The 12,033-nt window shown below is 41.9% G+C and overlaps 1 protein-coding gene across 2 annotated transcripts in view; it reads left to right on the top strand.

Annotated features, from left to right (window-relative positions):
• The window catches only part of cadm2a (cell adhesion molecule 2a), a 425,903-nt gene that overhangs the window by 329,792 nt on the left and 84,078 nt on the right, over positions 1 to 12,033 (top strand). For both annotated transcript variants that reach the window (XM_072658901.1, XM_072658900.1), the window contains exon 3: positions 2,543 to 2,692. In XM_072658901.1, coding sequence (XP_072515002.1) covers positions 2,543 to 2,692 — 150 coding nt within the window. The remainder of the gene's footprint in view (positions 1 to 2,542; positions 2,693 to 12,033) is intronic.

Genomic DNA, 12,033 nt, shown 5'->3' with positions numbered 1-12,033 from the left:
AACAGGTTTACTGAGGATTCACTGGGGCTTACCGTCTAGCAGTTCACTCAGCTGGTCCGCTCACAGCACAGACCAGCTTGACTGATTGTAATATGTAGCCTGGTGATCTGATTTAAACACTTTCCTCATCCTCTGCTCTTTTAAAAACGTAATACCCATGTCTATGGCTATGGCAATGGATAAGAGTCAAACTTCAGCCTTGCTCAAGCAGCCAGTATTTTTAAATTGAAAGGTAAATTCTGACACAGACAGATAATCAATTAAATACTTCAGTGCACTAAGTGGCATTGAACGGTTTTTATGAAGGTGGAAGATGTCTAGCCATTCACTTATAACAGCATCCTGTGCTCTTTTAAAAAGGCTATCTCGGTGTCTATGGTTGTGGCTATGAATAAGAGGCAAACTTCAGCCTTGCTCAGGCAGCCAATGTTTTTAATCAGGTGAAAGATGTCTAGCTATTCACTCATAACAGCACAAACCAGCTTGAAAGTTAGGAGAGTTAGCATGTTAGGTATTTATTTTAATGTTGAATTTATTCACTCAACTTTCTGGAGAAAATATTAAAAAGACTAATACCTCAATTGGAATAGGATACATCCATAAATATGCACCTCATTCGGAATAGAATAGTGCAGTTGAGGCCATCCCGAATACTTATACTTAATATTTTTATTCAGTTGAACAAGGTGGGTAATCAGAATCAGATTCATAGTCAGTTCAATAGAAGCACAACAGTCATGCAAACACCTGTATAAGCACAGCATGTGCAAGGCAACAGCAACACATATTATTACTGGAATAGGGGCTCTTGCGATATGTTCTGTAGAGGAGAGATAATCTTTCATCAAGTCGCATAAAATGATGATTGCCTGCCGTGTCACGAGGACATTTTGCTTCCACTCATAATCGTGAATTCCTTCAGTACGACTCTCTCCCATCAGATCTTCCTTTCACCCCTTCTGTAATAAGTGAATGTGAAGTACATTTTCCTGAGTCCACCATCATTTTACAGCAATGAAAAAAATACAAATACACACCAACTGAAAACTCTGGTAGCTACAACATACTGCTGCTCCTCTTAGTCTGACTTGATTCACGTGATGCTTGTTGTCATGGTAACGTGTGAACTAAATTCCAAGTGCTCTACACATGCGGGCCAATTTGGATCGGATTACTTGTAGTGTGCATGTAAACAGAGATTTCCATCACAGTGCTGAGTGGAGTGTACATATAAACACCTCTGTTTTAATCGGATTGGAGAAAATTTTCGCATGTAAACATACCCACTGACTTTTAAACATAGCCATTGACTTTTAAACATAGCCACAGTTTTAGCCATTTTTAAGTTTCCCTCATCCTCTGCCCTTTTCAGAATGCTACCCATGTCTAAGGCTATTAATTAAGATGCACACCATTTTGCCAATTTTCTTTTTTTTTTGGAAATTCTCACACTTGCTAATGATGAGAAAGTGTCCGAATTCATTGATTCATTCATGTATTTGAAAAGCTATTTATTACACTAATTAAATTAAAAGTACATTATATGCCCAAATGTTTGTGGACACCCCTTCTACTGAATGCATTCAACTACTTTAAGCTGCACCCTTACTGTCACAGACAAGCAAATGTACACATACAGCTTGTCCAGTCCCTGTAGAGAAATATTGCCAATTGATTAGGACTCTCTGGAGCAGATAAACATGAACTTATTGGCACCATGCCTAATGCCAGGTGTGGACTGGATGGGTTTGAAGCCCCCCTGCATTGAGCTGTGGAGCAGTGGGACCTTTGGTGGTGATCATCCAACATCCTGGCCTCACTATTACTCTTGTCTTTGAATGCAGTCAAATTTCCACAGCAATGTTCCACAGTCTAGTAGACAGCAGAAACAGTTACTTCAACCAATACAGGAGAAACTCTTTTTAATAACCATTATTTCGGAAGTAGCAATGAACAATAAGGTGTCCCAATTCTTTTGTAGTATCTATGTAGTGTGCTATATTAAAAATAGATATGGTAGCATCACTGCCCTGCTCCTGGTATGGAGCCCTTGTCCACTGAGCTGCTCCTGCACTGATGTACTGTTGCTTAATTCTGAACTTTGGAGTTTAGGTCGGAATCTGTGTGGGTGCAGAACCCCACATGGTTCAGTCCAAAAGACCAAGTGAGATCTGAAGAATCTCCCTCTTTCACCTTGTTGAGTTCAGAAGTTCACAGAACTGAATGTGTCCGTATGGACAGTATTTCTCAATATAGCTTTACTAACACAAAGCCTCATCTGTGCCATTCAGTCCAGTACCTTCTAGTGGCGTAGGATGGTGACCATGAAAACACACAGTCTGCTGTCCTCTACTCAGCCTGCTCTCAGCTCATCAGTGATGCAGAGCTGAAGGCTTCACTCGTAGGATCACACAGAGACTCGAGTAGACTTGTGACCAAGCACTCATCTACAGATTTAAAGCCCTTGTGTGAAGCAAAGCCCTTTTATATGCTCACCTGATCATAACTGAGTCCGCTTTGTCTCTCTGTGATTGTCTCCAAGGGGCCCAAGGCCAATTCCCCATTGTCCAGAACGTCACAGTCACAGAGGGAGGAACGGCCAACATGACCTGTCGCGTGGATCATAATGACAACACCTCCCTCCAGTGGTCAAACCCGGCACAGCAGACCCTCTTCTTCGGGGACAAGAAAGGTGAGTGCGCGGGGCACGGCCTGGACATTGACCTAAAAACACTTGGAGAGCAGAACCCTGTTGATATATGACCAAGAGCCTTTGTTGTCTGTGGATTTGAAAACAGAGATGGTGCTCAGGTGTGTCTGAGCTGTGCTTAGGGCACCATTGGTGACCTTGACCTGTGTAGGATATCACTAGCCAGAACAGCCTTAGTACATGTGGTGGTATTGTTAACCTTAAAAGCTGTAAAAAATACATAGTAGTAATTCTCGCTGGTCAAAATGAAAATTGCAACCAGTGCTACACCTGTTCTAAATATTAAAGAGGCCTCCTCCAGTGATTTCACATTAGTATCTAGAACAGGATTTTCTGGGTTTAGAGGAGATACCTGAGGGTGAACTGTTAGGTCTGAAATGTTAGGGTCTTTTCTTTTTTAGGGTCTTAGCTAGCTGACCAAAAGGATGCCAAATGAACAGCATTACTACTATTAAGCTGAATAGCATCACTGTCCTAATTAACCTGTACATAAGTGTCTATGCTAGCAGTCAAAACGTCCCCTTTTTGCTGTTGGGAGGGATTCCCAATGGTTGTACGGCATATTTGTGTGGCCAAAGAACATCCATTCTGTCAAACTCAGGAGCCTGTAGGATTGAACACTAGTTTAATGGTCTGTATAACCCTTTAATTAGGTCACCTCATTGAAACAAGCAGAGACAATACTGTTCATTCATCCAGTATTTCTTTTAGCACATTCCAATTATTGCTGTCAATGAAAGTTATCATTGTGTTTACTTACTGGTGTGTATATATTGTTGTTGGAACCTTTTTAGGTGCTATATGTCAGTATTTCTCAACTCTGGTCCTGGAGGCACCCTGCCCTGCACATTTTAGTGGCCACCCTGCTTTAACACACCCTCTGCAACTCTGGATAGGCTTGTTAATGAGCTGATTAGTTAAATCAGGTGCGCTGGGAGCAGGAAAAACACTAAAATGTGCAAGGCAGAGTGCCTGCAGGACCAGGATTGAGAAACACTGCTATATATAACCATTGAAGCATTGACATGTTTCTTTGAATTCTGTGTGTAAGTACTGCCTTTACTGGAGAACCCTTGAAAAAATGTCAAAGGATTAACTAAGTATGAAAAATAGAAAATGCACACATACAAAACATTAAATGCAGGTGCTAGGTGGAGGATGGAAGGAAATACTATTCAAAAAACTGAAGATTAATCTCCCAAGTGGGAAACCTCTGAATAGGGAGATTAATCTTTGGTTCTCTGAAACTACAAAAATTGTTTCGATCCTATTTTGATTCCAATTCTCCCTTAAAAATGAAGCTTTCTAAAGAGCTCTTGGATTGGATATAGGGAAAACCTTCATTGGTATACAAACCTTACATCATATGGAGGTTCTTCAAACTTCAAACGCACACTTTTCACTTTACACATCTCACCCCGATTACTTCTTTAAAGAACCTGTATCATGAAAATGTGTAGTGTACACTGTTAAACCTTTAAAAGGTATTGTTCCCTCCCCGGTCCAAGCACTCCACACACACCAATCAGACTTGCATTAGCACCACTGACAGGTGACGTGAAAAACATTGATTATCTTCATCTACAGTGGCATATATTAGGCTGCAAGTGAAAAGCCAGTTCTTGAAGGGGATGTATATGTTAAAAGCAGGAAAATGGGCAAGCATAAGAATCTGGCAGGTCTAAGGGATGTTCCCGGTATGCAGTGGTCCAAGAAAGGACAATCAGTGAACCAGCAAAAGGGTCATGGGCACCTAAGGCTTATTGATGCAAACCATGGAGGAACCCCACCTCACAACTAACAGGACTTATTGGCACCAGATACCACAGGATGCCTGTAGAGGTCTTGTGGAGTCCGTGCCTCAAAGGGTCAGGTCTGTTATAGCAGCACAAAGGGGGGCTCCTTCATTTTATGCAGGTGATGCTTATGTTATTTCTGATCAGTGTATGTAAACTAAGCAGAAACAGCACCTTGTTGAGTTTATTTCGTCTGTGATCTCACAGAAAACAACACAGTTTTTATATATTTGCAAAATGTGGCCAGGCCCATTCTCAGTTATTAGACGTTTTAATCTGGATTGAAGGCAGAACACAGGACAATCTTTTAGTACAAAGCTTGCTTACATTTATTAGTCTAATAGGCCCAACAGAAAGTAATTCTAATAAACACCAAGGAAGGTTGGGAAATGGTTCTATGGAATGAATAAAGACAATAATAATGGTCCATAAAACCACACAAACATCATTGGTGGAAAAATGCAGAATATCAAGAAGCATACACTGAAAGATCATTGGAGGAAAGCAAAGTGGGAACCACCAATGGCACTGTCCCAAACAATATTTTTTCATCTTAGTATAGTTGACTAGGCAGCCATTCGCTGTGAGCTGTAGGCCAACACTCTTAAGTCTAATGATGACTGATTTCCATGCATGTCAGGAGAAAATCTAAATATCAGACCACACTGCAGGAAACTAGCACACCTCCATCATCAGTGTAAACATGAACATGCAAACCCACACACCCAGGTCTTTTCACAAGGATGCTCCCTATGTCCCTCACTCTCTCTCTCACACTCTCTCTGTTTGTCTCTTTTCCCTTTCCCTCTTTTATTTATTCCTTTGCTGTGCTTTCTCTGTCTCTCTCTAAGTGTCAGCCACAAAGCAAAGTGGGCCAGTGGCATGATTTATGTTGGGGACTGCTAACAGATTACATTTGATAAATGAGGTAGGATAGCATCCTCATCCTATTTCTGCAGTCAGGTGCTGCTACCTTTTAAAGCATCTACAAGTCTGAGATTGGATTGTTGTCTTTAGAGCGTTTAAAGATTTCAGATCAGACCACTGCTCTAGAGCATCTATAGATTATAGATTAGACCACTGCTTTATCTACAGGCCTCATCTAGGATCACTATTCTAGAGGGTCTGCAAGTATCGAATTGGACTTCCACCTTGTGCATTTTCAAATATCTGATCCCATCACCATTATGAGCACCAGATCAGTCATTATGCACAAAATCAGATTTCTCAATTGGTATGTTCTAAATATGATTCCTCTATTTGTGTGTACTAAGTCTAAGTTCTTAATCTTTATGTAATTTCTCAGTTTGGATACACTGAATCTGATTCTTCTTGCAATCTAAATTAAATCTAATTTCTCAGACGGCATGTGCTAAAGGTACTGGTTTCTCAATGTAATGATTTACATACATTAGATCAGATCACTGCTCATCTATATAGAATCTATAGATTATAGATTAGACTTCAGATTAGATCAATGTTCTAAAGGATCTGCAAGTAATTATCTGATCCAATCACCAGTATGTGCACCATGTCCCCAGGTCAGTCATTGTGTTGCTGTATAGGAGCATGCATGTACAGCCCTCAGATTGGATGCATACACTGAAGCAGTGTTACTACTGGTCTCTATGGAGTTGGAGAATGTAAAAACATACTTTTTACTCTTTATATTTTCATTAAGCCTTTTAAAATTCTCATTACAAATACCATAAACGTCTCTTTCTTTATAGTCTCTACCATTTTAATTTATAGTTTTTAATTAAACATTCAAGAAAAATTCTATGCTCATTTGTCTTGGTGCAAGGACTGCTGTGCATTAGTAGTCACAACACACCACTGCAACACACACACACACACCATTAGAAAGGAAAAGCTTTAGTTTTATCTGTGTAAAATATCCTTTTTACCTTCGTATACTTGTTTATATGTGGATAATATTTGGCTTTGTACATCTGATTCCATACTTCCAACTTAGTAAGATTTTGAAACAGTACATGTACTTTTAAGAGTCTGTACTTTTATACATCCCATTTTTCATCTCCAGTGTCGAATTCCAGTTTTCCTTTTTTCCTTTTCTGTGCTAATATTGCCACGTTTTTATTTCCCCCTTATTTACTCTTAAGAATAAAGTGATTGACAGACTTGCCTGGAATAGACCATCTGCATAACATGAAGTAGCTGAGTTTGAATTGTCAGGCAAATTGCTAGCTGATCATACTGTTCTTTATCATTATCATCATCTTTATATTTTAATAATTGTTCAATTTAGACTGTTCAATTTAGATGTTTTGACAGTCCTGTCATGTTTTTGCTGTTGCGGGTAATAACAGACACTCAGTCTTTGCAGTCTGATGTTAGCGTAAAATGGCCAATGTGATCTAATTAGTTGTTAGCCAGCCAGCTAACAGTAGTGTAGTTAGACATGCTGGACTCGGTTGCATTTGTACTCAGCCTTGGCCAGTGCTCTTGCCAAATGTATTTTCTGGTCTGGACCAAGTCCAAATACCATTCAAACATTATATTTTGAACGATGCATGCTGACTCTCTCGTAGCAGCTCAAAGATTTAACTGGATTGTAATAGCTTCAGTTCATCTCAGCGGCTAAAAGAGCTGATTACATGAGCTGCATAAACTTACTGGCCAAACTAGGTATGCTTCTGGTCTTTGCTTCTGATTCAGCCTCCCTTTAGGCTGCGCTGTAAAGTCAATAAAGGTGGTCTGAGACACGCTTGTTCTGGGTGAAGGGGGCAGGCCTGCCAAATGAATAGCATGTCTAACTCTGCCACTGGTCTGTACTGCACAGACTCTGGTTGCAAATATGACAACAATTTTGGCATAATTTCTATAGAACGGAAGGGAATGGAACCAATTTTACTAATCAATTAGTACAATCAGATCCGTTGACAGTTGTTGGTGCCATTGAGAGAGGAATGTGTTTCCGGCCTTGTTCCAGTAAATCTGAGGCAATTAAACACAACCTCGATTTTTTTACTGTCATGAATTACCAATCCAAATTATAAAAGGTAACAGATTGAACAAGTACTGATCTGTTTAGATGCCAATAAATTGCTGTGTGCAGATGCTTTATGGTCGAGTATGCAGAGAAGGCTTATGAGTGGATAACCTTTCGATAACCCGTCTATCCTCGCTAACGTTTGCTGTCTGCGTTCAGATAAAAGCTGCGCTATCAGTGGCAGAGCTAATGTTTTTTTCTCTGTGTGAAATAGGACACATATGGCCATCAACTGGTTCCCCAGTGCCTCTGTCTCCGTTTCATTTTTGAAGGCCGGTGCGGAGCTTTCGCTTATTGAACTCTTCACCCTCGCCTGCAGCTTTTTCTAAAGCAGTGTTTAATTCATTTGTGCACCTCTGCACTCGGCACCAAGCTGCTAATACTTACCCTGTAATTACACTCTCCCGTAGTGAGGGACACGACTGAACACCTCCTCGTGGGATGTAAAAAGTTCACTTACATATAAGGCAAAATGTACACTATGTCATTTGTTGCTGTCGCGCCACAGCCTTCACCATACAGATACTGCAGATGTCTATGGAGTGCAAATGACCTTTCTAACCAATCCCCAACAGCCTGATGTACTAAGCCGTTTTTTTTCTGACGCAAATCCAACGCATTCTGCGAGTGTCTTACGAATAAAGCTTGTACACAAGAATTGTTGGACCACTTGTGTGCATGGGATTATGGACCATTGGTCTCAAAAGTGCATTGTTAGAAGTCTTCCGTCCAGAGACCTCAGCCAGATTGGTGCAGGAGCCTCGAACACGTGCTGAATGACCTGATATTTAGCACATATTCACCATGACATTAAAAATTACCTACGTCTGTCACATTAGCAGCACACCCTTTACGTCATGTAAGTTGCTTCCATGGATTGCCATCAATGACCCCAACTCACGGTTCACAGGATGTCCTTCCTTGGAGCATTCTTGGTAGGTGCTGACCACAGCATACTAGAAACACTTTACAAGACCTCCCTGATGTTTTGGAGTTACTCTGACTCAGCCATCTAGCCATCCCAATTTGGCCCTTGTCAAAGTTGCTCAGATCATCTTCCCACCACATCTACTTCAAGAAGTGACTGTTCACCTGCTGCTTAATACATATTTATCCAACCCCTTTACCGATGCCATTGTAATGAGATAATCAAGGCAATTCCCTTCTCCTGTCTGTGGTTTTGATGTTATGGCTGACTGCCGCATGTGTATGCATGTGTATGTGTGTGTGTACATGCATGCATGTTTGTGTCAGGCGAGTTGATATGCTGCGTTGATTGCAATAAGTGTGACTCACAGGTGTGCTGAAGCTGAACTACTCAGGGAGCGTTTGGAAGGAGTGCACTTAGACAGCAGCCCCTCCTCATTACTGAAGAGTTCTGCACCTGATAAACTAGCTAATGAAGAATCCTAACACAGTGACGTCAGGAGATTTTTGAGTTCTAGCAGCCCACTACCTATCCAGCATGCTCATGTGGCACTCACATGGGTTGAACATGGGATAGGTGGGTTCAAGGTGGGCATAAGCTCTGAGTGGGATTGTACATTCTTTGTTACTGGGACTCAGTTGGGCTTCCCAGAGCCCACCTTAATCTCACAGATGGGGCCCATGCTTAAACCCTCCTGGCCCAATTACTGACCTGGATGGGCATTCATATATGGGGCCAACACTTATAGGGTTCCCAGTTGAGCTACCCATACAGGTCCCACATAAACATGTTAGCTGAGTAATGCCTGGTTCTGCCTGTTTCAACAAAGACGGGACAGCTTCCACAGCTACAGCATTCGATCCAAACATAAACTACAAATCTGACCTTTCTATTAAGATGACCTGCATTTACTGCAGCCGTTGATTTGTCCAGACCACGTCTAGCACATCCTAAACTCAGTGGCCACCTACATCCCTAGTCTGTAACTGAACAATCCAGGCTCTGCTTAGGATGCAGTGTGTGTGTGTGTGTGTGTGTGAGAGAGAGAGAGAGAGAGAGAGAGAGAGAGAGAGAGAGAGAGAGAGACTGTATTTGTGCAAGTGAAAAGCACTCCATTGTGCTAAGTGTTACATAAGCAGGTGGCAGGAGGTGTTTTAGCTCAGTGGAAGTGTGGGTGCGTGTGGCTGGCTGTCTGTCTCTCTCTGTCCGTGTGTGTGTGTGTGCGCATGTTTAGCCCAGTGGAGGAGTGAAAATGAGAACTGGGAGAAAGGGACAGACATACTGTCTAGCACGCCTGTGTGTGAGGGATCCCTTGTCATCCGTATTTCTTAGGTTTCTTGAATATTTTACATGCATGCATGGGTATGTGTGTGTGTGTGTGTGTGTATTTAACATATTGTAGCATGGGACATGATCACAGGAGGCCAGATAACAGTTGGTGCCCATAAAGAAGCTTTTCATTTGAAACCTGGCAACTTAAAGCCAGACTTGAGGAAAGGTGCTAAAGGTGCACTAGAATGGAAATTCCAGAAATTCCAGCATGACCAAAACAGAGCTGTAAAACCGCCCAATTCCAAAACCCCCACACTGTTACTTACATAACATCTTTGGCTCATTTTTTACACCCACAAAGTTGACATACACCCAGCCCACTAACGAAAGCCTAAACACAACGCCTGCTTTAGAAGAATGTCAAGCGAGTCTAAAAATGCTAAAAGCTAAAGCTAGGCCGACTGGAGAGAGGAGAAAGGCCGACCGGAGCAAGCGGTGGTCAACACAAATTGTGCAGCAACAGATGAGCGTCTGTCTCTGATCTTACATCTACAAGGTGGACCAGCTAGGTAGGACTGTCTAATAGAGTGGACTTTGAGTGGACACAGTGTTTAAAAACTCCAGCAGCACTGCTGTGTCTGATCCATGACCATGTCAGTGCCACTGCAGTGTTGAGAAAGGCACAATGAATGTTGAAACAAGATATTAAGATATTAGTGTTATGGCTGATCGGTGTATAAGACCATACATGGAAGAAGGAGTGATTTAGAAGTCACATGGCGGTAAAGAGGAGCTATCCATATGAGTTCTAGGCACGTTAAGGCTCGTGAATGCATACCATTGGCTATACAATAACGTGCAGGCTACTGGCTAAACAACAGTGTGATGCCATGTTCATGTTTGCAAGTAGAAGTTTTTTTCATGATTTAAATTGGATGCATAGTCGTCTTAGTATGGACCCAATCATCAGACGGTTGTGAATGAGCTCCCTGATGATGCCACAGCCATCCATAATCATTAGCATGTAATTGCCAGAGCGTAATTGACCTCTCTCTCTATATCTGTGTAGGCAAGTCGACTGTCCCTTTCTAGCAATACTAGACAGTGCAGGAGTCTGTCATCTGATGTAACAGAATTGGGAGTTGATGTTGTCCTGCAAGCGTGTTGAACATTGAAATGTCAAGGGTTAAAAATCCAGAGAATCTGGGTGTATGTGTGGTGTGGCTGGGGTGTGTTCCTGTCTCACTGCTGGCCCCCAGTGTAACACGGCTCTAGCTGCTCTATTCTTCACACAGCCTGGCTCCTGCAGCAGCGTTTACAATCCCACCTTGTTCAATAGCTGATTTGCACTGCACTGCTTTTGTTTATTGTTTACTGTGTGTTCTCTAGTCTGCACTTTTGTTCTCTTTCCGTTCGGACTAGGAAAGTCCATATGAAGGCAGAGGAGCACCGAGCTCTGCAGCGATGTGTTCTTAGTCTAATTACCATGCATTTAGAAAGTCATGTTTGGCCTTTGATGCATTTATTAGAAATGTTTGTTAAATGCATAGCATTCTGCCTCTTTAGTCAAGTCTCTCTCTCTCTCTCTCTCTCTCTCTCTCTCCTAAAGTAACAGCTTGAGGAACCCTGATAATGTGTCTAATAGCGAATGGACGCCGGTAGCCACAAATCCTGGCATAATGCTAATTGGCTAATGCTAATGCTAATTCATTCAGAAGTCAATAGATTATTTTTACATTTCTAGTGCGTTTCACTGCTGCTTGATAATTACTCCTGCTAAAAGTATGTCAAGACCCACAATTCCACCTGCTCTGCACACCACGAAATGTGTGTGTGTGTATGTAGGCCTGCCGTGAGCCACCTACAATAGGTTTCATGTGCTCACTGGACCAACAAATCAGCTCATTTACTACATCTAATAGCACATTATAAAGAGTAATGCACAGTATGGCTGCAGATGTTGTGTAATGTGAGAGCCTATGTGTGTGTGTGTGTGTGTGTGTAGCTTTAACCGTAATGATTCCTGGTGCATTTCTTTATTAAAGCCCCCACCCCCCAATCACCAGTTGGCTAAAGTGACTGCAGAGCAATGACCTCAGCGCTCATTGCCAGAAGCCTCTCAGTCTGGGGACACAATGTGATAGGGGGAGTCCTGACCTAGAGATGGGAATAAACTGTAAACAAATTTTCAACAAAATATTGAAGCAGTTTAGGCTGCAGCTCATTTTTTGTTGACCCAATTGATGATGTGAGCACTATCCCTGGCACATCTCAGACCTCATGATAATTAGACATGTTTCCTGTCCATTGAGGA

This window comes from Salminus brasiliensis, chromosome 16 (genome assembly GCF_030463535.1).
Source record: "Salminus brasiliensis chromosome 16, fSalBra1.hap2, whole genome shotgun sequence".
In the NCBI taxonomy this organism is placed as follows: domain Eukaryota; kingdom Metazoa; phylum Chordata; class Actinopteri; order Characiformes; family Bryconidae; genus Salminus; species Salminus brasiliensis.
The sequence above is the reverse complement of the archived record's forward strand: the minus strand, read 5'-3'. Positions and strand labels throughout refer to the sequence as shown.